The following is a 26,311-nucleotide window of genomic DNA, read 5'->3' as shown; positions in this document are numbered from 1 at the left end:
AAAAGACCAATTGCAAATTGTCTCAAAATATTACTTTATACATCATTCTAAAAATTAACTCAAATATTAACAACCCATTTAATGTATGCATCAAGACACCCATTCCATTATCAAACAGACAAGGCCCTAAGGCCCTATGGTTTATATTCCTTATGAATGCATCTTAAATGTCTTAATATCTGTGCCTATTAAACAGCATCCCAAGCAATTTATGTTTAGCATGTAGAACTGCCCTAGGCTAGAGGGCAATATAGAAGAAAAAGGGTTTGTGCTAAAACTTATCCACTGCAGGGGCTGCTAGGGAGACAAGCAGTGCTGGTCCATTATAGCAACCTGCTGGCAGAAAGATGTAGTACTCATCTTTTCAATAACTATAGGAGAAGTGACATTATTTTGATACTTTTAAAGGTTATTAATCCATTTCAGGGACTATGAGAAAGGGAATGGGGCTGATCTAATGTAGGTAAATTGGGAGAATTTATCATAAAAATGCTAAGCAAGAAGCTACTCTGAAAGATGTTGCCTCTTTATGGGATTATGGGAAAGAAATCCTGTAATGGGGCCACCTGTGGCTGGTGTGTCACTGTCACAAGATAAATGTTGCCTTTAGGGCTCTGGCACACAGGGAGATTAGTCGACTTACATTTTCACCGGTGGGATGGCAGGTGAAGGCAACTCGGGGAGATTAGTCGCCCGCGAACAGGGAGTTTTGTCGCGGGCGACTAATCTCCCCGTGTGCCAGAGCCCTTACTGTGAGAATGAGACTCATAATATGAGATAAACCTTCATAGATATCTTATTTGTCAAAGCACTCCGCAGGGGTGAATACAAGTACAGACATTTAGCAATAGCAGCCCTTATTGCAGTGCATGGTCAGAGTGTTGTGACCGACCAGTGCTGTCCCCTATTGCTGTCTATTTTTTGCAACCAGCTGACTTTATCAAATAAAAAGTTCACACACTTACTTGTGTGTATATACATTTCTGGAGACATTCAGATATGACAGTCTTGAACAGCTGCCATGCAGCAGAGGCCCAAAAAGCTACAGATAAAAATGTAATTACAGTGTATTCAGAATTTGGCAATAATAATATCAATAATAATAATAATAATGATAATACTAATATATACTTACAGAATCCAGAGCACAATCAGTGCCAGCCAGATTAAGATGACACAATGATTTGCAATTATCAAGAAAATTATAGAAACTCTGAAAGTAAAATGACAACTATGAGATCATTATTTTATATAATAAACAACAGTTTCTTATGTCTTTTAAATATTGTCTGAATTCAGTTTAGCATGCTTTGAAACTGACTTTAAAAGATTACAATGAAACTGAAAAATTTAGGACAAACTCACAATGGCATCTTCTGTAGCAAGAATCCCAGGATTCCCAGAAAGGTCAAGATGACAAATGGAATTGGCAAACGTTTCATGAGAAACAAATGACTGGAATAAACTGTTCACTCCTAGAAAATATAATGTTATAATTATTTCAGATGCATTTGATGCTGGAACAGACAAAGATGGAACCATTCAGCATAAGTATTTTTAAATTGACTTAAAAGAACCTATTTAGAGATCCATGAACATGTTTTAGGAGTCCCCTCTTGCACCTCTCCTCTCAGCAGTGAGAGATGAGCCAGCAGGAGAGGTGCAGGCAGGGAAGTGGTGTCAGGCCAGCTAAAATGGCAGCTGCTATGGTAAACAAACAGGGAGAGCTTATAGGGCTGTTTACTCAGATATGGTAAAGCATTCTACTGAATAAATATAGTGTTCTATCTTTCACTATAGTGGCTAATCCATTGGCAATAAATTGCCTCAGTAGCTTTCCCTTTTCCTCTTTTAAAACTAAGTTTGAAGTAATTTATTTTGACAAATGATGCTTCAATTTTATTTTATGGTAGTACAATAGTACCATGTTGAGATTTATCCAAAAATTATTTTATTTATTTTTAAAAAATTAAACATTTAAACAGAAAACCCCAAAAACTGCCTAGATACTATAGAAGTTATTGGGAAATGTTTCACTTTTAAGAATGTAGAGTTTTCTTTACAGCATAATTAAAAATTAACAAAATTAATTGAACAATGAAATATATATTTGGGAGGATTTTTTACAGATTGAGCACAATTGTAGACACTTGTAGATAAAGTTAAGTAAGTTATTTAGCAGGCTTTCATGTTTTCACATATTCGGGGGATAGCGGATACAAATAGGTCACTGCCACTTTACCTATAACTAGAACTAGAAAACTCACTTCTACTTTTGACTATCTTCCAAAAAAAGTTGAAATTGAACTGACCAACCTACATAAGAAAGTTAAATCCAATACTAAAGGAAAGATCTACTCAAGTCTGACCTTCAAGGAAACAAGCTCTAGAGATAATAAATGATAGAAACATAGTAAGAGAAAAGCTGACAAAGGGGGGCAAAAAGTTGTCCTATACAACAAAATTATATAAAAGAAGCCTCTAGACAACTTTCTGATGACACATCCTATAAGTTACTCCCTTCTAATCCAACTAAAAAATATCAGGAGTTTAATCAAGTTATTGATAAAGCATTTCAGAATTACATTATCGAACTAAAACTGCTGAATATCTAAGAGTAGCGTTTCCGAAAATACCTATCTTTCATTATCTCCCAAAGATCTACAAACAAGAAAGACCACCCTTAGGATGACCTATCCTTGCAGGCAGTGGATCTCTGAGTTAATTGATATCTGAGTTAATTGATTACTACTTACAACCATTTGTACTAAGGCCACATTTTATACATATATAACTGGCAAGAGAAGTATAGTAGGGCCTCAGTAGACATCACTACTCTATACTTATGTATCCCTCATGAACTGGGTCTCACTGTTATTAAGGATTATTTATATTGTTACAGTACATATTACAAAAATACAGTATTGTTTATACTAAATTTCTTACCTTTTGACTCACAACTATCTTTTATTTGAACAAATATATTACTTACAGAGTTGCAGTACTGCTATGGAAACAACATTTGCAAAATACAAATTTATAAAGTACTTAGGTTGGTGGGAAGATCAATATATATATATTTGGAAGCACAAATGTCTTTAAGAGTTCTATTATCTATTAAGGTAGATACATCGACAACATACTTTTAGTATAGTTATGCACAACATAACATTTGGAATGGGATTTTTCACACAACTACTGAGGCCAAGCGCAGTTGCACTTGCAGTCATTAAATACCCCCCATATTTGTTTTCTTTAGAAACTGTGCTTCTGTAATATTTAAAACGGTTATCTTGGCAAAACTGACTTTCTTAATCTAATGGTCATTGAAACTGAAATATTGTGGCAACTGCTGTTAGATTCCCAATGCTTCTGTAAAACTGTATACCAGTCAGTATAGACTCTTGGGGACAGATGTATCAATGGGTGAAAGTATTCACCATTTCATTGGTACGCTTCTAAATATCCAGTAGGAATTAATAGAAAGTGGTTAAGTTTTTCTGTAGTGAGCTCTAATTTCAGACTATGATAAGTCTGCCCCTTAGCATCTCTGAGGGATTTGTGTCTTTACAGTTATAGGGTTTCTATACCTGCTGGACTGTGTAACACCTTATTGCAGGTCAATACAGCAAAACAGCAAAAATGTATCAGGATTTATCCCTTACCTTTTGATGTTATCGATGTTTTGGAAATATTAAGATGCTTTACTGGTTTATGATTTTTGTTAAAATATTGGGTGAATGCATTTATTCCTATGTAAAGATGACAAAAGCACAAACATTAAAGAACATAAAAGTTTTAGTTGTATGTATAATAAGCCATTATATAGTTAAAAAAGGTATTTCTGACATCAAGCACACAAAGTATAATATTCATTAGATACTGATAAATATTAATATGTAACTGGATCAATCGGCCATAAAGAGTTTCATTCTGTTTGTGTATGGTCAGCTTCACAGTAGTTGTTATCCAAAGCTTGGTTGTTTACATTACATAAATACATTAGCTTTCCAGTACATTTATACCAGGAATAAAATATATTTTGTCCATTTGTATGCACTTAAAGCTAACTTTGATCTTTATTTTTATTGAACTGGAAACTTATCAAGTGCCCCAGGTCTCTGGCAGAACTAGTTGCCATTATTGTTGTTTAGGGATACACAGGGCCTGTTTAGATACAGTATCTGTAACCTGTGGTTTTCTAGCTGTTGTTGAATTATATTTCCTAGCAATACCAGACAACCATTCTTGCTTTGTTCTATAATCTATACCAAACCACACACACCTGCTTTGCAAACACCTGTCGTTATTTTTTACTATAATATTTTTCACCAACTTGGCAAGTTTTTGCTTGCTTAAAAGTTCATTCTACCCAATGTTCATTATATTACCGTACCTCTGTCGTCTATATTATTTCCTGAAAGATTAAAGGTGTGAAGAACAGAACCAGGGTTGTTATCCAATGCTTTAGCCATCTTGATAGCAAATTCACTAAAATGATAAATACATTTCAGGTTAAGTTTGTACAAATAATGTTCACATCAGAATATTAATGTAAGTAAAAAAAAAAAGAACTATAAATGTACATTTAATCCTTTTAGTGTCAACACCTTTTGCTATATCAGTGCTATATGTTGCCAGTAAACACTCTTCAAAACACATATAAAAGAAAACCAGAATGTAGAAATTACAGTGCTGCCAACTTTTATGTTGGTCTCATAGATTTTAATTTGGTTATCAAAAAAGCTCTATAACCAATTTCCAATCAAAATTAGGTAGCAGGACTTAATCTCTTATACTTATGTCCAGGGCCAGATTTGTAAGCCGGGCGTCCCGAGGCCACCCCCTGTCCAGCCCCCGCCCCCGGAGGCACGAGGAACGGCGCGTGCGCCCCCCCCCCCCCCCGCGCGCATGCGCACATGCGCACATGCGTGGGTCTTTACAATGGCATACGGAGCAGTGAGGTCCCCATTGCTCTGTGTGCGAGAAAAACTTTAATATTTTAATAAGGGGCAGATTTATTAACATTCTGATTTGCGTAGTTTTAGAGGTTTTTGAAAGAATGACTAAAATCATTTCCACTAAAACCACAAATGTCTTGTCATTTATTTTTTGCTTTTTTCCACGGTTCTTTGTGGACTCCTCTACCTGAAAACTCCCTAACTATAAACCTCTAAAAACATGAATTAAAGGAGAAGGAACTAAGTAAACTTTATCAGAAAGGTCTATGTAAATACAAGGCTGAATGTATCTAGTTGGTATTTACATATACCTTATTATTGGCCCAAGGCTAGACCACACCCTACCACACTTTTATATAGTGTTAGGGGAGGGGTGGATCTTTCTTCTCGGCCTGTAGCATTTTGATCTGTGTGAATGCACCTTGAAGACTGGGAACCACACGGGCCCAGAAGTGTTTTTTAGAGTCTTTTTCGCCGATTTCCTGAAATCGCCCCGCCGCGTCTGCCATCCCGCCGGCGACTTACATGGGGAGATTAGTCGCCCGCGAACAGGGAGTTTTGCCGTGGGCGAATAATCTCCCCGTGTGCCAGAGCCCTAACCCTTCACTTATATGCTTTGTCTTGGACAAATAAACAGTTATCCTGGGTCCACCTATTTAATTATTGCACTTTTCACTACACAGTAGCAGTGGGAGGTATAGTTATACAACTCCATAAGCATCTTCTATATAGTGAAGGCCCATCCAGTGAAACCGAGTTGCATGTACCCCATGCTCTATTAACTAGCTGGACATATTTGAGTTTTACAGCCAAATAGGGGTTACATTAACTTGTAGCTCAAGCGCAGCGCCAAAGGTGCACAGATAGCGACGGGCAGGAGACCCAGCAGCAGACACCCACAGAGGCAGCAGCGCAGAGTGCAGAGGTGGAGGAGCAGCCCCTGGATGCCAGTGGTGCAGATGTGCCTCATCAAATACAGTCTACAGGTAAATATTATTGGCTAATCACTTTAGCATTTTCTGCAATGTATTCTTATATCTATGTATAATTTATGTTTTTCAGGACATCAAGCTGGACCTCGCCAGTCCTTGCCAAAGCCCCCTGTGCTGCCCCCAGGCATAAGTATCCAAACTGTTAAAAATATTTACCCTTGTATTGGACTGTGAATGGTCTGAAGAGGTACGTGGCTAGGACCTCACATCAGGTGGTTGCTAGCACACTATGCCCAGCTCTGATACAAGTATAGAAGAGGAGTGTGTGAGGAGACCAGTAGTGTAACTCAGAGTAACAAAGTCACCTGACCCCCCCCCCATCTGCTGGGATATAAATCTCCATTCATTATATGCTCTCCTACCTGAGATCTGGTGTGAAAGGGAGATTTTTATGCAACAATTGACCCCCCCCCCTACAGTGACCCTGAGGTATCCCTAGTGTTATGCCACTGGAGGAAACAATTTACCATATGCAGTGTGCTGTGCAAAGTTTTCAAAGCTGCAATTGCCCATTTTGGGTCAGTTTGCCCACTGTGTAGGGCATTGTGCATATAGCTGCTGGCCTCTGCTCTCCATTTTGGAGTGCATAGAGCTGCATACTGTGCTTTGAATCCAATTATATCAGTGTTATCCTTACGTTGCCCTTTCCTGGCCATAGGCGCTCATTAGAAGTCTCATACAGTAAGTGCTTGGGGGTCAAAGGGGGCTGTCATGTTGGATAAAGGGGCCACCCCTAAAACATCTTGTGTACAATGGCACAATTAATGCACATTTGCAAGGAATGAAGTCCTGACGCTAAGCCTGTTTTTTTCCTACAGCTTTTGTTATCCTTTTTATGTTAACATAGAACAAACTAATATTTGGTCTCTTTAGCTGAAAGGATTTAAATTTTTTACAGCTCAGTGTAACATACTAAATTGTGAGTAACAGTATTAGATATAGTTTACTTGAGCATTTACTGGTTATGAAAAACAAACAAAAAAATGTGTAATATCAGTCAAGACAGCCACTGTATGTGTATTATACTATCTTATAATAAATATCATTTTTATTTAAGCAACACTATGGAGCTCATTTACTAACCATCGATTTTTAATTTTAAGCTCAATTTGAAATTAATTTTAAGCTTTTTTCGAAATTTTTTTTTAAAAATTGCTATGTGTCTAAATGGCTAAAAATCTGAATTCCACAATTCGCCAGATTAAACTTGCCAAGCTAATGTAGAAGTCAATGGCAAAGGTCCCTTCCCTTTCCTTGAAGTTTTTTCTTTTGTCTCAAAACTTTACACATTTCACTGGGTTTTGTCCGAAAATCCCGACTTTTTTGAGTTGTTGCAGCAACAATTCAATAGCATCAATAAGTCATTTTCATCAGAGCAGACTGTTCAGCTGCTTTAAAGCTCCCTGTAAAAGTACCTTTCATGAATGGTGTCAATAAGGCAATAATTAGGTTTTACATCCAGTTTTATTTGAAATCACACCATTTATTCCTGCAATCATTAATGAGGCATTCAGTCACTATAACAAATAATAACAATAATAGTAATAATGCAGTACACTGAGCCCTTGTATAGTCTCTCCCTGAAGTGGTTGAATTGGTTGATACATATATCCAACACTTTCTAGGAACTGAGAAATAGAAAGATTACTGCAATTAACTCTTCGCACATAGTTGATCTCAGAAGCCAATTTCTTTCTTCAAGCTAGGAAGGAATTTTTACCCCAATCTGACGCAGATAGGAGAGGCTTCAGATGGAGGCGGGTTTTCACCTTCCTCTTTATCAGTTTACGATTAGGCAAGTTTCATTTGAACTTGATATTCTTTCTTCAACCTCAACTACTGTGTTACTATTAAAATATGTCTAAATACAAGTAGATTGCTAAAATAAACTAATTATAGTGGCAAAAAAAAAATCTGTATTGCAAACTATACAAAAGCAAAATAGAATGGAAAGAGCACCCTCCAGTGGATATATGTTTAAATAGCTAAGATTTTTACTTATACACTTATAAAACGTGTAATGTATTATGTCTACTTATTGTACAGCGCTGCGGAATATGTTGGCGCTTTATAAATAAATGTTAATAATAATAATAGTATTATGTCTGTACTTTAAACTTTACTGTATAGTGTATAGAAAGGGTTTTGCCTTAAGACCTCTGCTAATTAGTCTCCATGCCTGCAGTTACACAACTTCCTTGGACCAAGGCAGAAGCGAGGCAGAGGGGGCTGCTTAGCACTGCCTAACTTGAGTGTCCAAATGACGCAAAATGTTGTACAATTTGAAAATGATTGCATAATTTTAGCAAATAGGAAAATGCTAGGTTACTGGTATTTTTGTTCATAGTAGAAGGCTTTTCCACAGATTTCAAATTCAGATTTGGTCATTAGGAAATACATTTTCTCACAGTGTGCATTGTGGCTGTGCATTGAGGGGTATCATGGCTACGAACCCTGTCCAGTTATGCTGCTGTCCGTGTCAATATGTTTCTCCCACCCACAGTGATGTGAGCCTGCAGTTCCATTTGTGGAAGACTAGCAAAACACACTTGAAGAAATGCCTTTGTGCTGATTGTGAAAACAGCTTAGTAGTGCTGTATTTTAGTGTTAAACGTTAATAAAAATATAGGTTGTGGATTGACAGAAGAGAGCACAGAGCTATGGACAGCAATACCTCAATTAAATCAATAAAATAATTTTGTATAAAGGAAAAGATGAACAGTTTTTTTTCTTACCATTTCAGACCACAGTTTTCCAAAACAATCTCCTCCAGTTTCAAGGATCTATTGATCACATACAAAATTTGTTCTGAAATCTCAAGCCTCTGCACAGAAGAAAATAAGTACACGTTCATTTTATCTAGATGTCCCATTAATAGAATTTCATGCAAAAAGAATTGATGAAATAAGGATAACATCTTCAAAATGTACTGTATTCATATTAGGATAATCCTAGGCTTAACATGCTAGTAACATTCCTCGCAATGTAAGCTGGATACACCAGGCTAGGCAAAGTCAGTCAATTTAAGCAGATTTACAATAGAATTAGTTACATGCCAAGGCAGGTGTCAACAGCTTTAGGAAAGGGGCCTCTCTAGTTAAAGTGTGTGTGCAATTTTTCACTTGCAAACAGCTATGGATCAGCGCTCGGTGCACAACACCAAATAGGATCATAATCATTGACCATAGTTTTAAGTGGAATTAACTATATTTAGCAGTAAAATGCAGGTCTAGAGAGTACTAAAGTCATTTTAGAGATATTCTCAATGTCTACCAGTAACAGATGGGTTGCCCAGATGGTCCAATTTGGGCAAAGAACTTCTTATAGCAGACATTCGTGATGCTGATAATTTATGCATGGCCCTGATGTATGTATAACATATTTTCTCTTTTGCATTATTGTTTATTAATTATATACATCTTTATTTATTGGCAGGTGGAATTTTGCCTGCAAAGAATTAAAATAGATGTAATAAAAGTTAAAATAAGTGGTCATTTAAATATGGGTTTCAACATGAGCTGAATGAATGGGACATGCGCTGAACCTTTTTTTTCCCTATTGTTTTAATTAAGAAATATCTCTAAGCGTTTGTTATTTCTGGCACTAAACAAGAACATGAAGCTAGTGCTTTCTGTCAATTCCTGGTCCTGCAGAGCATAGAAAGGTGATAAAACTACCTGTCCATTGAGAAGCCCGTGATAATAAGGTTCATATTGTTGCTGCTTAGAGAAGGGAGGGGTTCAGTGTCAGACTGGCCCGCCAGGATACTAGGAAAACTCGCAGCAGGCCCAGCTGTCAGTGGGCCCTCTTGCTTCTAACTATTTAACCCAGTGCTGTCCAACTGGTGGCCCGCGGGCCGCATGCGGCCCTCGATCCCCCTCTGTGTGGCCCCCCACCTGTCTGGCCGCTTTGATGTCTTAATTTTGTGCTTTAAATGGTATCAGTACTGAGATTAACTGCCCCACCTGCATGGTTATTACCTCAGATTCAGGCTGTAATCCCCCTGTATTGTTTAAAAATGTAATCCCCTGTGTTTTTCACACCTTTTAATCCCTGCATTGTTCACCCCCTGCAGTGTTCACACCTCAGGCTCAGGCTGTAATCACACACATTGTTCACCTCTTGACACCTCAGACATTGTATGTACTGCCTGGTCTATGCTGCCTGTGTATAGGCAGCATAGAGTAGGCAGAGTATAGCACATAGGCAGCATAGGGCAGGGAGGGTATGGCACACACAGGCAGCATAGGACAGGCAGAGTGCTGCCTCTGTGTGCCATACTCTGCCTACCCTATGCTGCCTGTGTGTGCCATACTCTGCCTGTCCTATGCTGTCTGTGTGTGCCATACTCTGCCTACCCTATGCTGCCTGTGGGAGGTGAACCTGGCAGGGGTTTGTTCTGGAAGTTTGTTAGCAGTTGGAAATTTCCATTAAATGGTCCCTAAGGTGTGTAATTATATGCTGGGGGTTGCTGTGCTATCCACAGGGGAGGAGGAGGCATATGGTTTCAAGGGTGTGTCTTAATATGACATAATATAATTCTTTAACATTTGAATGATGGTTGAATTAAAAGAAAAAATGCCTCATAAATAAGTGTTGCTTTAAATCTATATAATTTTATGTTTTCCTACAAATCTTTGACTGAAAACCTGAAATCCTCACAAGTTAAAGGAATACAGTCATAAGAAAACATGTTTTTTTTCAAATGCATCAGTTAATAGAGCTTCTCTCTATCCTGCATTGAAATCCATTTGAGTATTACATTAATTATTAATTATATTTCATTTTAAAATTTCACATGGGGCTAGCCATGGGATAGCCCAGGGTACCACAATCATGCGACCTGTGCTCTGATAAACTTCAGTCACACTTTACTGCTGAACTGCAAGTTGGAGTGATATCACCCCCCCCCCCCCCCCCCCCACCTCCCAGCAGCTATTCAGGGAAGGTAGCAAGATAGCAGCTACCTGACACTGTATTGCTAAAAGTAGTAGATATGAGAATAGCACTCAATAGTAAAAAATCCAAGTCCAGCTCATGACTCCTTCAGTTACATGGGAGCAGGAGAAACAATGGTTCTAATGTGTAGCGCTGGCTCCTTCTGAAAGCTCAGACTCAGGCACAATGCACTGAGATGGCGCCTACACACCAATATGACAACTAAAAAGAAAATACATTTGTTGGTTCAAGCATAACATTTTAAATGGTAGAGTGAATTATTTGGTCTAGTTTGTTATTTGGACAAATAGAATTTAGAATTTGGGATTCATTGAATCCAAAAATCACAGATTCATGCATCCCTCCAGATTTAATGTTAAACTGTTTAAATAGGTCAGTTTTTCTTGTCCTTTATTAATACGAATTAAGGAAGATGTGACAAACTCAAGACATATACAGTACTGTGCATGCAAAACTGTTTGCTTACCAATTTGAAATCTCTGCAGTGAATTTTTGTAAACCATTGGTTAAATGATAAAGAGGCCACAGTCAGGGCTATGTCACTAAAATAAAGAATACAGTTGTTAAAGATGCAGTAGAACAAAGACTTACACCTTCTGGCACAGCTGTAACTACTTCCTGCCTGACACCCTTGGGATAAAGAATTTCAAAGGGCCCGGCTTGCATGGTACTCCTCCCAGCGCCGGATTTCAAATCCGGGTGCCCCTAGGCCACCCCCCATACGCCCCCCCCCCCGCGCAAAAAATCTCTCTCTACAGCCCCCCCCAGCCAACGCAAGCACGCATGCGTGGGCATTTAAACTCCCATATGGAGCAGTGGGGAGAAGTCCCCATTGCTCCGTGAGGGAGCAAAATGTCAAAATTTTGTTGCGGCGAGGCAGCATGCCGCCCCTAAAATTTGTGCCGCTCTAGGCCCGGGTCTTTGTGGCCTCACCACAAATCCGTGCCTGACTCCTGTTCCCTGGGTATAAGGTAAGAATTTACAATCACTGGGGGTGCCTAACATTTTGGCACCTCCCCCCCAGTGAGTGTACCTTTCCTTCTCCTTTAACCCCTTCTTTAAGCAGGCAGTATAGCGTCAAATGCACTCAGTGTCCACATCACTGTTGATTGCCACTGTAGAATGACATACAAATTGTGGCCACCTGTCAGACAGGCTTGTAATTGCTTCTGGCAGGAAAAAATGGAGCATTGTGGGCAGAAAAGTGTTTTACAATATTTGTAAATGTGCCCTTAAGCCTCTTCCCCCCCCCCCACAGAACCTACTGGCAATGTTATAGTTCAGTTGTTATGTTCTACTACTACTTACGTAGTATCCAGGTGACTGAAATCCAGTATATTAAATTCTCTGATGTTCTGTCTATGATATATGTTGTCCACATCCTTAAAATATATTTAAGACAGTTAAACCAGGAAATCAACAATATAAAGGCATTGCTAGGCAGTAACTAAAGCCTTATTATTACATCTTGTTTTGAAACTCATAGGGCTGCATACTGCCCTACAGAACAAATTTCCTTAAGAATTCACTGAAATACAAATGAAAGACAAAAAATGGGAAATGTTGAGATAAAGGAATTATGCACAATATAGTCAGTTTGTTCCCAAAGTAGATGCAGAGGCCATGGCTTTATCAGCCAGGAAGAATAACCAGCTTTGCAACTTTTAATGAAGGCTTTAACAAAAATAGAATTTTTTTTTAAAGGTTTTTCTTTTCTTTTCTTAACAATACATATAACAATACATTGAGATGTATGAGGTACAGTGCTATGACCGCAAAAATAATACATGACAATGAGAGAGTTAAGTTAGTTTCAAAATATCTTATTAAAATATATTCTTATGCAACTGGCAAATCATCTGGGACCAATTTCCCTAAATCAGTGTAACTTGGGCAGTCCTGAACAAGGCATTGTGGTTGTTAGCGAGTCTATTGGCTCTTGAGTCTCAAGATTATATAGTGGGGTTTGCCTCAGGTTGAGCCTCTATCCAGGGTTCCCATACATTTACATAAATTATATTTATTGGGGCAGCCCCTGGCAAGGTACGTTAGTTTATTAAGCGGGAGTCTGGTATTGACTAATTGTATCCATTGTTGAATATCGGGTGGGTAAGGACTCATCCATTTCATGGCAACCACTTTTTTTGCGTAAAAATACAATGATCTAAGTAGCGTTCTAGTTTAATTCAAAGGCACCAGGTCGTCAATTAAGCCTAGTAAACACACTTCTGGAGATAAAATTCCCGTTAGGAGAATTTGTTCATTTAAGTATTTATCCAGTACTCAAGTATATGGGACAAGCCCAAAAAAATTGAATTTAGTACAGGTATGGGACCTGTTATCCAAAATGCTCGGGACCTGGGGTTTTCAAGATACAAAAAATCTATTGTTATTCTTTTACAGAATAATACATTCATTAAAACTGCTCCATGTTTGGTCCTTGCAAAGTTGATAATTAGATAACAAGTGCACATAATGGATAAGTCCATTATTTGGAAAAATATCTGGCATTATTTTATTGTATTTAATGAATTTGGGGTGTCAGCACTCTCTGTTTCTTTCTCTCTCTTTTTAAGGTATTTTGTATGTGGGGATGCTGTTCTTGCAAGTCACTGCACCACTATTTACAAATGTATATATATGGCTTTTACTTTTAAAGCTGATATGGGGCAGTTATTTTTTGACAGAAATGTCTAAAACCACCTATGTTTCTCCCATTGACGTAGCTGACCATTGTTCTGAGGCCAGTACAAGGCTCTATTTACATGAGAGGAAGTAGGGTACTGACATATTTTTAGAGCAGCACTAAAGTAAAGGTGATTTGCCAGTTGCAAAAGAATATATTTTTATCAGATATTTTATTCATTTGTTATCAAATAAATCATCCTGGCAGTTCACACTGGAAATCCTGAAACCTGTGAGGATTAAACTTTATCTTATATTAATAGTTGATTTTTGATGGAAAGTTAATAACTTAATATGATGTATAATTATAAATAGAAGTAAGCTGAAAGTTCACACTGGATGCACTGCAATCTAGGGGGCTTAATGCGTAATGGGAACTTTGACTGTTCCTGGAAAAAAGTGGCTGTCAGCAATTGATTGTATATAGGAAAACAACAAATTCCATCTATTTGCAGTGTAGTGAGAATGGGCTAATATGGCTATATCTAGTGTGACATGACTAATCCCACACGTAATTCAAAAAATATGTGACCCAAGAAATAATTAAAACAGGACCTCCCTCCCACATGTTTTTTAAGCCAAATATTTTGCACTTGCACCTTTGCCTATGGATGGTACAAGGAGCAATTCTTACTATCACTTATTGTATGCCCTAAGCATTTCCTGGATCTCCTATTGCATCCTGAAAGTAAAAGTGGGCCATACAGGTAGCAATTACAATCTTTCCTGCGATCACTGGACCATTGGATAAAATCACTAACTTGTTCTGAGTACATGGTAACATGGATGATAGGTTGTTATTTGCAAATTAGTAGTAAAATTATTGGTTTCAACATACCCACTGAACCTCTTCTCGTAGAACAAATCCATTGTAATCGCATAAAGCAGCGTATGTCTGGGAAAAACCACCTAGAATGGAAAGATAGACTTAAAACCTAAATTTAACCATTCCAAGTAAACCAAGCACACATAAACCTATACTGACCTATCTATACACTTGCATACCTAAACTATACAGGTATGGGATCCCTTATCCGGAAACCCGTTATCCAGAAAGCTCCAAATTACGGAAAGCCCGTATCCCATAGACTCCATTTTAATGAAATAATTCAGAATTTTCATACATTGGACATACAGAGTAACATATAAAGCAATCAATAACTGATACAAGAGGTGAAGAGGGCCCTGCCCAAAAGAGCTTACAATCTACGAGGAGAAAGGGTTGAGACACAAGGTGTGGGAATGGGCATGAGCAGAGTTGTGAGAGGTGTGGCACAGGGTATTGCTAAACTAGATTAGGGTAAGCTTCTCTAAATAAATGCGTTTTTAGAGATCTCTTGAAGGCAGAGAGATTGGGAGAAAGTCTGATAGTTTGTGGGAGCGAATTCCAGAGAAGGGGGGCAGCCCTTGCAAAGTCTTGAATGCGAGCGTGTGAGGAGGGAATGAGAGAGGAGTTAGGGACCAGGTCAGTAGAGGAGCGTAACAAGCGGGTTGGATGGTACCTAGAGATGAGTTCAGAGATGTAGGGTGGGGCAGAGTTAAGGACTGCTTTAAATGTGAGAGTCATTAGTTTGAATTTTATCCTGGATGGTAGGGGAAGCCAGTGCAGGGATTGGCAGAGTGGCACGGCAGAGGAGGAGCGGTTGGAGAGGTGTATGAGCCTGGCAGCAGTATTCATTATGGAGTAGAGAGGGGACAGTCTTTGGAGGGGAAGGCCAATTAATAGGGAGTTACAGTAGTCCAGGCTAGATATTATAAGAGAGTGAATAAGAATTTTGGCAGCATCTTGGGTGATAAATGATCGTATTTTGGAGATATTTCTTAGGTGAAAGTGACATGATTTGATAAGTGATTGGATATGAGGAGTGAAGGACAGGGCAGAATCAAGGATAACCCCAAGGCACTGAGCCTGGGAAGATGGGGTGATGGTAGAATTGTTAACCGTTATAGATACCTCGGGAACAACGTGGGCGTTGGATGGGAGAAAGAGAACCAGTTCAGTCTTAGAGAGGTTTAATTTAACGTTGGGACATCCAAGTGGAGATAGCGGACAGGCAGGCAGAGACGCGAGTTAGAAGCTCTGGGTTGAGATCAGGAGAGGAAAGATAGATCTGATTATCGTCAGCATAGAGGTGGTACTGAAAGCCAAAAGAATTGATTAATTTGTCAAGTGAGGAGGTATAGAGAGAAAATAGTAAGGGGCCTAGCACAGAGCCTTGAGGAACCCCGACAGAAAGAGGCAAGGGAGAAGATGATTCACCATTGTAAGAGACACTGAAGGATCGATCTGAGAGATAAGATGAAAACCAGGATAAGGCAGTGTCACGAAGGCCAAGAGAGCGGAGAGACTGGAGGAGAAGAGGGTGATCCACAGTGTCAAAAGCAGCAGAGAGATCGAGAAGTATTAGTAGCAAGTAGTGTTTTTTGTTAGTCGGGTTAGAGCAGTTTCGATGGAGTGTTGTTGTCTAAAACCAGATTGTAGGGGATCCAGGAGGTTGTTGTCAGAGAGGAATAGCGTCAGTCGGTTGTAAACTAGGTGCTCGAGCAGTTTGGAGATGAATGGGAGCAGAGAGATAGATCAGAGGTTTGTAGGATTGGAGGGATCAAGGGAGGGTTTTTTCAGAATATAGGTTACAAGTGCATGTTTCAGTTAGGAGGGAAAGATTCCAGTAGAGAGCGAGAGATTGAATAGATGAGTTAAGGCTTTGATAAGACAGGGGTTGGCATTACATAGAAGTTTGGTAGGAATGGGATCAAGTGGGTAGGTAGAAAGGTGAGAGGAAGACAACAGTTTTGAGACTTCCTCTTCAGTCACTGGGGAGAAGGAGCCAAGAAGAGACTGGGGAGCATGTAGGGAGGGAGGGGAATGGTTATGGGGATTAAGTTGTGCAATGTCACTTCGTAGTGGTGTCAATTTTATTTTTAAAGTGCTCTGCAATAGCTTGAGCAGTGACTGAAGCACACGGAGGGGGTGGAGGAGGGGACAGCAGAGAGTTAAAGGTAGAGAAGAGTTGTGCAGGTTTTTTATTGGATGCAAAACAATCCTATTGGGTTTAATTAATATTTTATTGATTTTTTAGTAGACTTAAGGTATGGAGATCCAAATTACAGAAATATACCTTATCCGGAACACCCTTGGTCCCGAGCATTCTGGATAATGGGTCCTATACCTGTATATACCAACATCAATACTAACTGTAGATTTTAGTATCTCAAAAGCATTGGATAGTGATGACCGAAATGTTTCACCAGCCATGGATTCGGTACGAATGTCCACATTTTGCCATTGGCAAGACAGTGTTTTATTGCTTTAGTAGCCACTGAATGACACTGCCTGGAATTAGACAAACGATGGACAGGATGGACAAGGAACATAAAAGAGTTGCAGTCTGTGAGACAAAATAGTGGAAAAGCGGTGCAATTCACTTTCTGTGTATGTATATATAACACTGATTCAGTGATTCTCCTTTAAGTCCAGGGCTCCCTTGCTTCTATAAGTACTACACTCTGTACTTGCGCTGGCAAAGGGCACAGCTTTGTTCTTCCCTTATGTATGGTATAGGTACTTAGTGTTTCGGGTCTAGTGGGGAATAATTTGCAGTGAACTTCGTGTATGGAGGATAACAAATAGAGAGCAGAGAGGTACAGTAGCAGTAGAACTTCATATGAGGGAAAGGAATAAATAAATGTTTTGGTGCCAATAAATACAGTTGCTAATAACAACCAAACAGCAATTCCTTTTGAACTGTTTACTACAAGTTGGAAAATGAAGGCAAAGACCTGTTTGGAAATTCAGCACATACTGTATATTGGTAAATTGAACCTTTTATCTCTTTTAATTGTCAAGATTCAGTTCTCTGCTAATTTAAGATGGCATTTACCACATGGTCCTTGGTTATTTTGTGTAATGTTTTCTAGAGAGTCTTCAATTCTTTTGTATTTCTCTTCGTGATCTGCACATGTCATTCTGATCAGTTTTCTAAAAAACAAAAAATTAATGTTAATGTTATGGTAATGTTATGTTAATATTTTGAAGAATCATAGTTACAGAAATTAGCAGCACCTGCCTAGGGCACAATGGTGTGGGGGGGGGGGGGGCGCCAGGCAGGTACCTCTTCTTTTACTTACCTCTAGTTCTGGACCCTTTCCCCTCACAGCAGCGGCCCCAGCAACCCTGCCACCCTGTGTGCGCACATCGGGGGGGCTGCTGCTTGGGGCGGGCAAAGCCGGTCAGGGTGCCTAGGGCGCCTGGTTGGCTTAGTCTGGCATTGGATGACATTACTAAACACCATTAATATAGTGATTATGTGTCACAAAACTCCTAAGTAACAAGATGGGAGGGGGACAATAGTGAAGAAGGAACTGCAGGGAGAGAGCAACAGCAGCAAGCTCTGTCTTTAGCTTGTAAACAACGCGTACTGACATAGGAATGTGTCATTTATAAGGATATATTTTCCAGTTTGGTCCTGTAGGAAAATTACCACATTTAAGATTATAGCATATAATTCGTGGCTCTTGTGTATTATACCAGTTTCCATGCCACTGTTGAAGTGGGCACACGCTCAAAAAGTACAAATAGCCAACCCAACTTAAGCAAATCAGTATTGTTTTAATGGTTTTATAAGGTAACTATATATGTTATCTGTGTATTGTTTTATATAGCTTGAAGGAAGGAGTTACTGATGGTATTTGCAGTTTTTGCAGATTCTTTTGTTGGTGCAGGCTCTCTTAAATGTGGAGCTACAGGTAGCTAATAGGTATATCTGGAAATAAATTCAGTTTATTATTATAGCTGTTACACAAACAGTAGCAGCCTGGTTAAAGCCCAGAGTCCCAATACACAAATTACACAACAAAATAATCTGGATACATGTACATGGAAATCAAACTAGCTTTGTAAAAGATACGCAAAAAATATATATAAGAACATAGGAACTTTGGTTCCAGTACATGAGACTAAGGGGCAAATTTATCAAAATGCGAGTTTAGAGCTTAATACATAAAACATGAATGTTCTATTCATTCCTATGGGATTTTTAGAAGCGTATTTATCAAATGGTGCATTCTAACTTTCACCCACTGATAACTGCACTTCTAAAAATCCCATAGGAATGAATAGAACATGCATGAGTTTTTATGTATTAAGCTCTAAACTCTAGACTTTTGATAAATCTGCCCCTAACAGTTGGTGGATATCATGGTACTCTGCTTTCATTTTACTATGGCAAGACTGTCAAAATATAAATCGCATGGATAGTCAAAGGGTTCACAAGGTAATTAAGAAGGTAATACCGGGGGAAAGAGTAAATGAAATAGAGACTGTAGCAAGCGTGGATATGACATGTAAGAACAGGCACAATAACATGCACATGGAAATAGTCTGTAAAGAATTTCCCTTAGTTCTAGGGCTTAAGGTGTAATCTAAAATTGCTTCTTGTTATCTAATTTTTAAGGTTTTGTAATGAATAATAAGAGTAATACAAGGGCATGTTGTGATGTTGTGACAGTAGTATTTTTGCTATAAAATGTGTCAGATCCTTGCAATTTAAAGCAAATACTAATATGTTAGACGTAATATTCTAAATTATATGTATCATAAATACATATATCAGTCAGAAACATAGATAAACAAGGAAGCACTGCTTATTTTGCATGTATTGAATCATGGCAATGCATAAAAGTGACCCTTTATAAATATATAGATGGACTAAATATTGCAAGTATTACATACATTGTATTAAGGGGGTGGTTTAGCTTTCTATTGTGTTTCAACTTTGCAACTGGTCTTCAATATTTATTTTACATAGTTTTAAATTATTTGCTTCACTTCTACATCGTTCCAACTTTCAAATGGGGGGGGGGTCACTGGCCAAAAAGCTAATACCCTATGTTATTGTGACATTGTATTACTTATCTTTCTAATCAGCCCCTCTCTCATTTATATTCCAGTCTATCACTTTAACCACTGCCTGGTTGCTATGGTAAACAAGACCCTAGCAACAAGATAGCTACTGAAATTTCAAACTGCAAAGCTGCTGAATAAGAAGCTAAATCATTTAAAAACCTCAAATAATTAGAAAGACCAATTGCAAATTGTCTCAGAATAGCACTCTCTACATCATACTAAAAGTTAAATGAAAGATAAACAACCCAATTAAGGTGGCTTCATGGCTTTTCCATAACCTCAGTCATTTACTACATCAAAGAAAGGTATTGCTTATCATCAAATATAGGCCATGATGGTGCATACTAGTTTGCAGTACTTCCCTCTTGATCTGTAAGCCTACATAAAAATGTATCCGTTATAATTCTTACCCAGGTGAAGAATCTGGAAATACTTTTTTAATGGAAGTAGCAACATGAAAAATTACTTGCTCCAGGTCTTCAGAAGACATAAATCTAAATTGATACAAACAAGGATCTGTATGTATCACTACCTGTTATAATTATAAGAAAAAAATAATTCAATTATTGTTCCCAAAGGTGATACACTGAATAGATCACAATAACTGAAATATATGATTCAAAGTTACAGGAGGTAATAAATATAGTATATTAAGGTGTGTGATTTAATAGCATGAACAGGAAGACCACTGCAATTGCCACATTCCTTGATTCACTAGATTATAAAGGAACTAAATAACTAAGCTGTGTAAATAAATGAGTTCAGTTATTGTGTCAGCAAAACTTAATTTTTAATGTGAATTCTAGAAAGGCAAAAACTTACAAGACTGGGATCTTGAATATCAATGTCACTTATTTCCAGGTAGCTGAAAGTAGTTTGAACCTGCAGAAAAAAAATATATTTTTCAAAGCTTTACTGCATATGAATAAAGACTGATATATAAAAAGGCTTTAGATATCATCTTATTTTAAGGACTAATTGTATTAATTATGCTTTTCATTTCTTACTATTTAATCTTATACATTGCTACTAATTGCTTAAGGTTAAGATTTTAGTCGTATGCTTCAATGCAAATAAAACTAACATTTAGGGGCTGATTTACTTACCCACGAACGGGTCGAATGGAGTCCGATTGCGTTTTTTTCGTAATGATCGGTATTTTGCGATTTTTTCATATGTTTTGCGATTTTTTCGGATTCTTTACGAATTTTTCGTTACCAATACGATTTTTGCGTAAAAACGTGAGTTTTCGTATCCATTACGAAAGTTGCGTAAAAAGTTGCGCATTTTTCGTAGCGTTAAAACTTACGCGAAAAGTTGCGCATTTTTCGTAGCGTTAAGTTTTAACGCTACGAAAAATGCGCAACTTTTCGCGTAAGTTTTAACGCTACGAAAAATGCGCAACTTTTTACGCAACTTTCATAATGGATACGAAAAACTCGCGTTTTTACGCAAAAATCGTATTGGTAACGAAAAATTCGTAAAGAATCCGAAAAAATCGCAAAACATACGAAAAAGTCGCAAAATGTTCGTTTTCAACTCGGAACTTTCCAATTCGGGTCGGATTCGTGGGTTAGTAAATCAGCCCCTTAGACTGAACATGAAATAGTTGGCAGACACCAGGATATACGCAGGTTTTACCGTTATCCAACCTAAATTTTCTAACCTGGCCGATCAACTAAATGACTAATTTCCACGGTACAAAAATTATGGGGACCGTAATTCTGAGCCCACACATGGTATGAAAATCGTATGAAACTAGGTTTTGAATGATTTTATCGGTGAGTGTATGGCCAGCTTAGGTCATTACTAATAATTACATGCCACAGAAACACAATTTATTAACATTATTATTATTAACATTTATTTATAAAGCGCCAACATATTCTGCAGCCTTCTCAGATTATAAACCCTTCACTTTGTTGACACCTCAATGAATGATGTCAGGTGTCTATATAGGTACTTCCTAGCTTCCTAGAAACACTCTTAGTACACTTGCCCACAGTGGCAGCCTTCCAGCATATATATATATATATATATATAATATAATATAATATATAGAGGTGAGTATCACTTTTTCATAGAGGATCCAAATTAATTTGGTGAATTTGTATCATAGGCAGGGCCAGAACTAGTGGTAGGCAGAAGAGGCATGTGCCTAGGGTGGTGGTGGGGGGAAGGGGTTATAGGAACATTCCACTGTCTGCTACCCCTAGTTTGGGCCCTGGATAAATGAGATGCAGGTCCTGGAGGATCTTCAAACTGCACTTTCTCCCCACCTCGCTTGTCACTCTCTCCCCATGCACGGGGAGGCAGAAATGAAGTTATCACTATCACAAAATACAGGCTTCTTTACTTACTCTAAGGGGATGTTCCAAATATAGTAAAAATGCTCTCCAAGGTGTCAATACCTACGAAAAAAGGTAAAATTAGACATCTTATCTTTGAGACTCCCCATCCCTCAATGATAGAAGGAACACAGTTTGGTATGCATACATAACATAACTGAAAATCACCCAATTCTTTCAGTGATTAATTAGTATTCATCACTGATTTCACTCTGGGCTAAAATGATCATTATCTTTAAAAATGGCTCTTTTAGTGTAACTTCCCATATATTTGCCACAGTCCCTGACTGTGTTTTAAATAGAGGGTGGGTGTCTTCTAATAGTCCCTGCCAGAAGCACAGTAGGAGGGGATAACCAATCACAGCCCTATAGTCACACAAGCAAAGACAGGCTTCAGTTCCCTATCAGTTCAGCTGATTGGTTCCTATTCTTTTTTTTTTTTTTTTTGTAACTTATATTTTTTATTTTTCCAATAACAAAAGCAAGGGCAAAGACATACAGAGTTATATGATACAAAGGTACATTGGTTGTCATGAGATATTGAGTTAGTATAGCTGTTGTTCCAATGATAAGTCTTAATCGTTTTGTCTGCCTTTCCCTGCAAAAAGATATCCAACAATAGGGTAGGTTCAAAGGGAGGGGTAGAAAAGGAAAGGTTATGGCTAAGGATACTGTTAACTAGTGGATGCATGATAAAAGCCTAAATTGGCTATTAGGTTTTTAGTTGTTGGGTTGTCTATGGGCAGTAAGTCTGCAGCTGAGAAGAGCATAGGCGGGCGAGCAGATGGTGATTGGTTCCTATTCTATAGTGCAGTGTGCTGAGTGCCGCCCTGCACAGCCTGGCAAAGGAGGCAGCAGGAAATGGAAAACATGGGCAGTACTAATAGGGCTTTTGGAGAGATTTTCAATAAATCAGCCCAAAACAATTTTTTAAGTGCATTCCATCTATATTTTAAAAAGTATAATGCACTGGCGCATTCTTGTTTTTTATATATAAGGGAAAATGTAAATACTATGACTGTCTACCAACTGCAGTTAGAATAGGAAGTGATAAAGGTTTCAATATTTTCCTTATTTTTTGTGCTCACAGGTTTCATTTTGTAACTATGGGACTAATGCTGTGCTCAAAACTGTGTGAGTACAAAAATAATTTTGGTACCAGAAGATCATCAGAAAATGAATTCTGTGAGTGCAAAGATTATTTTGTAGCCACAATATGAATTCATTTTGCCAGTAAAAATAAATTCTGTGGCCCTTTTTTGGCTCATTCCTTTACAAAAGGATCATACTCCCTTAGAACTGAGGCATACTTGTGGCTAATGGGCAAATCTGTAAGCTGGGATTTTACAGTGCAGTGCCTCCACATCATGGGTAATACGGGATACACTTCAGGGGGTCCCACTAGGAAATGCAATACAAAATGTGAAACAATAATGAACTTTATATAGAAAAAGAAAAATGCAACAGGCATCTAATACAATTAAACACTCCTGCAATGCTGACATGTGGGTCTCTGTCTGACTCACTAGCAATACACTCTACTTTATACACAATACACTGTAAACAGCACCACATCATTCTATTATGTTTTGCTGAAAGTATTTATAAAAGAATCTTTAAAAAATGAATATATTTTATATGGATCCCCAGAAAACAATTAACACAGATGTCTTCTTAATAGATACATACCACGACAAGGTCTTCAGATTTTGTTTTCATCTTCATTTGAACAGGTTTCATTAACACAATTTCACTGGGTTCCATAAAATCCACAATACATGCTGTATAACAATACTAGAGTAGTTAGTAAACTAATAGTAAAAAAATAGTTCAGCTTGACATAAAAATAATTAACTAATAATTAATAGATTGTCCCACTGAGGAATTTACATGAATAAGGGCTTTATGTAGGAACCCAAATTTGATTTTACATGTGGCCTAAATATAAGTTACAAGGAACATTAACCTTAGTTTAATTTGAGGTAAAGAATGGGAATCAAAAAAGGAACTAGATAGACAAATATATAATAATAAAAATACTACAGCTCTAGACTGAAGTCAACCTGATTTCTGATATCTATGGGCAGTGGCTATTTTTAATTTCATGTTTTAGGTGAACAATTAATTTAAAACAAATAAATAAAAATATAGAAAGACCAACTGCAAGAGCTAATTGCTAAGATCTTTAAATATTAATTATCTACAAGATTCCAAATAATTTTCCCTTTCTTTAGGGAAATTATGTTTTAAAATCATGGTTTAAAGAAAAAATGACAAAACATTCTTGTGGTATTAAACCATAACAATTCTTAATTTATTTATAGGACTGACCTATGGAATGTAACTCAAATAGGAAGGTAATAGGAAGGATTAAGAAAGCACCTCAGATCTTGAGGTCAAGGGGAGGAAAACAAAATTAAGAGTAAGTAAGACCTATATATAAGTTTTGTAAACAGCCTGTGGCGCATAACAATATGGCTGCATAAAGCGGAAAGAGCATGAGCTGCAGAAAAGCCCCCATAAGATGAGCTTCCAGTATGACTACATAACCAGGATCATCACTCAACAACCGATACCCTGTTATTATAATTACTGTAAATCGGAGGCAAAGCAGCAACAGTCTTTAGAAAGACCACAATATATGACCAGGCTACAAAGCAGCATGATCACTACACTGCCGAATTCACCAGAGATGACCTACCTTTTAATGTTGATAGATATTCAAGTACTGTATAAACTCACTATACTGTGATATATATAAAAGCAACTGCAACTAAAGATCTGCATGTAACAGTTATTATCTTAGTAGGTCAAAACAACCTTGTTTTGTCAGAAATAACCCATTTCCCATCGAGACAGACAAAAAGACACTGATAAATAAGATCTGTGTCAGAATGTAGGTGCAAAACATCACAAGGCATTTTACAAAACACTAGGTTTCTTTTAGCCTAGAGATAGAAGTAGTTTAGATATAAAAAAGAGGAGGAGGTCAGTTAGGTTTACTATATATGTATATATATATATCATATTCTACCTATATCAGATTTTACCTATTGACTTGGCAGAAATTCAACCTGCTGCCATTCTCACAGTAATAACATCAGGGTCCCCAAACTTTGCACAGTTGGTCAATAGAGGACTGCAGTTTTAGTTTTGAAAAGTGGGCAGAACCACAAACAGCCAATCATATTTCACCTATAGAATTTTATTGGTTTGATGCCAGGGTGAGCCTGGAGGGCAAAGTAAAGTGAATGGTACAGTCTGATCTTTAGTTACAGGGTGTCATGAAACTGTATTATTATTACCCCCCGTCCCCCTTAAAGTGGTATGGTCCGAACCCTCCTCCAACAAAATGGTACAGTCCAACCCCCCTCCAAAAAATGGAATGGTCTGACCCCCCCTCTCCAACAAAATGCTACGGTCCAATCCCCCCTCCAACAAAATGGCACGGCCCGACCCCCCCCCTCCGACAAAATGGTCAAGTCCATCCCCCCTCTAAAAAATGGTATAGTCCGACGCCCCCTCCAATGAAATGGTACGGTCCAACCCCCCCTCTGACAAAATGGTACGGTCTGCCCCCCTCCAAAAAATGGTATGGTCTAACCTCCCTCTCCAACAAAATGGTATGGTCCGACCCCCCCCTCCGACAAAATGGTACAGTCCGCCCCCCCCCCTCCGACAAAATGGTACAGTCCCCCTCCAATAAAATGGTATGGCCCGACCCCCCCATCCAATAAAATGGTACGGTCCATATCCCCCGTCCGCCAAAATGGTACGTCCGATTTTTAGTTACAGGGGCTTTCATGAAATCGTATCATTATGTTGGTTTGCAAAACCCAACATACTGTTCTTTGACTTCAACTTATTCTTCTGCTTCTTCTTCTTCTTCTTAGCACTCTCCATTTTCTAAACGCTACTTCTCCTACTGTTTTAGGGGTACAACACCCAAACTCTCCATACTTCTTCGCCCTATAGCGGAGCAGGTTGCTTGTGCTTTTCTAAGTGATCCCGCCCCCCCCGTCTTTTTGTGGCGCCACTCCGAACACCCCAATTTTCCCATTGACTTTGACAGGGAAGAGTTTTAAACTGCTGCCACTCTTACAGCTTTAAAGCTACATCCCCCAAACTTGAATAACATAATCATGGGGTCACCCTGAATGAAACAGCGACATTTGTTGGATGACCCCCAAAGTGGGAGGGGCTAACAACAGCCAATCAAATTTCACCCCTTGACTTTTATGGGGAAATTGAAACTTGTGCCACACTTACAGCTTTGAGGCTACACTCACCAAACTTGAATCACATAGTCATGGGGTCAGCCTGAATGAAAATATGATGATTGTTGGATACCCAAAAGTGAGCGGAGCTATGAACAGCCAATTAGATTATACCTTGGCGTAAATTCAACCCAAGCCATTATCACAGTAATAACACCAGGGTCCCCAAAATTTTTTACACTTG

General features: G+C 38.3%; 1 protein-coding gene across 1 annotated transcript in view; it reads right to left on the bottom strand.

Moving 5' to 3' along the window:
* Window positions 1-26,311, bottom strand: part of LOC100491722 (F-actin-uncapping protein LRRC16A) — a 53,590-nt gene that overhangs the window by 16,791 nt on the left and 10,488 nt on the right. Inside the window, exons 2-15 of the mRNA XM_031900708.1 lie at window positions 23,540-23,631; window positions 21,863-21,913; window positions 20,325-20,384; window positions 19,913-20,034; window positions 17,479-17,576; window positions 14,436-14,506; window positions 12,221-12,294; window positions 11,379-11,454; window positions 8,689-8,777; window positions 4,397-4,491; window positions 3,666-3,752; window positions 1,366-1,475; window positions 1,136-1,213; window positions 966-1,042 (exon numbers count right to left, since the gene is read on the bottom strand). Of these exons, the coding sequence (XP_031756568.1) occupies window positions 966-1,042; window positions 1,136-1,213; window positions 1,366-1,475; window positions 3,666-3,752; window positions 4,397-4,491; window positions 8,689-8,777; window positions 11,379-11,454; window positions 12,221-12,294; window positions 14,436-14,506; window positions 17,479-17,576; window positions 19,913-20,034; window positions 20,325-20,384; window positions 21,863-21,913; window positions 23,540-23,631 (1,180 nt within the window). The remainder of the gene's footprint in view (window positions 1-965; window positions 1,043-1,135; window positions 1,214-1,365; window positions 1,476-3,665; window positions 3,753-4,396; window positions 4,492-8,688; window positions 8,778-11,378; window positions 11,455-12,220; window positions 12,295-14,435; window positions 14,507-17,478; window positions 17,577-19,912; window positions 20,035-20,324; window positions 20,385-21,862; window positions 21,914-23,539; window positions 23,632-26,311) is intronic.

Source organism: Xenopus tropicalis, chromosome 4 (assembly GCF_000004195.4).
Source record: "Xenopus tropicalis strain Nigerian chromosome 4, UCB_Xtro_10.0, whole genome shotgun sequence".
Lineage (NCBI taxonomy): Eukaryota > Metazoa > Chordata > Amphibia > Anura > Pipidae > Xenopus > Xenopus tropicalis.
Note: the sequence above shows the minus strand (reverse complement) of the source record. Positions and strands in the feature narration are given on the sequence as shown.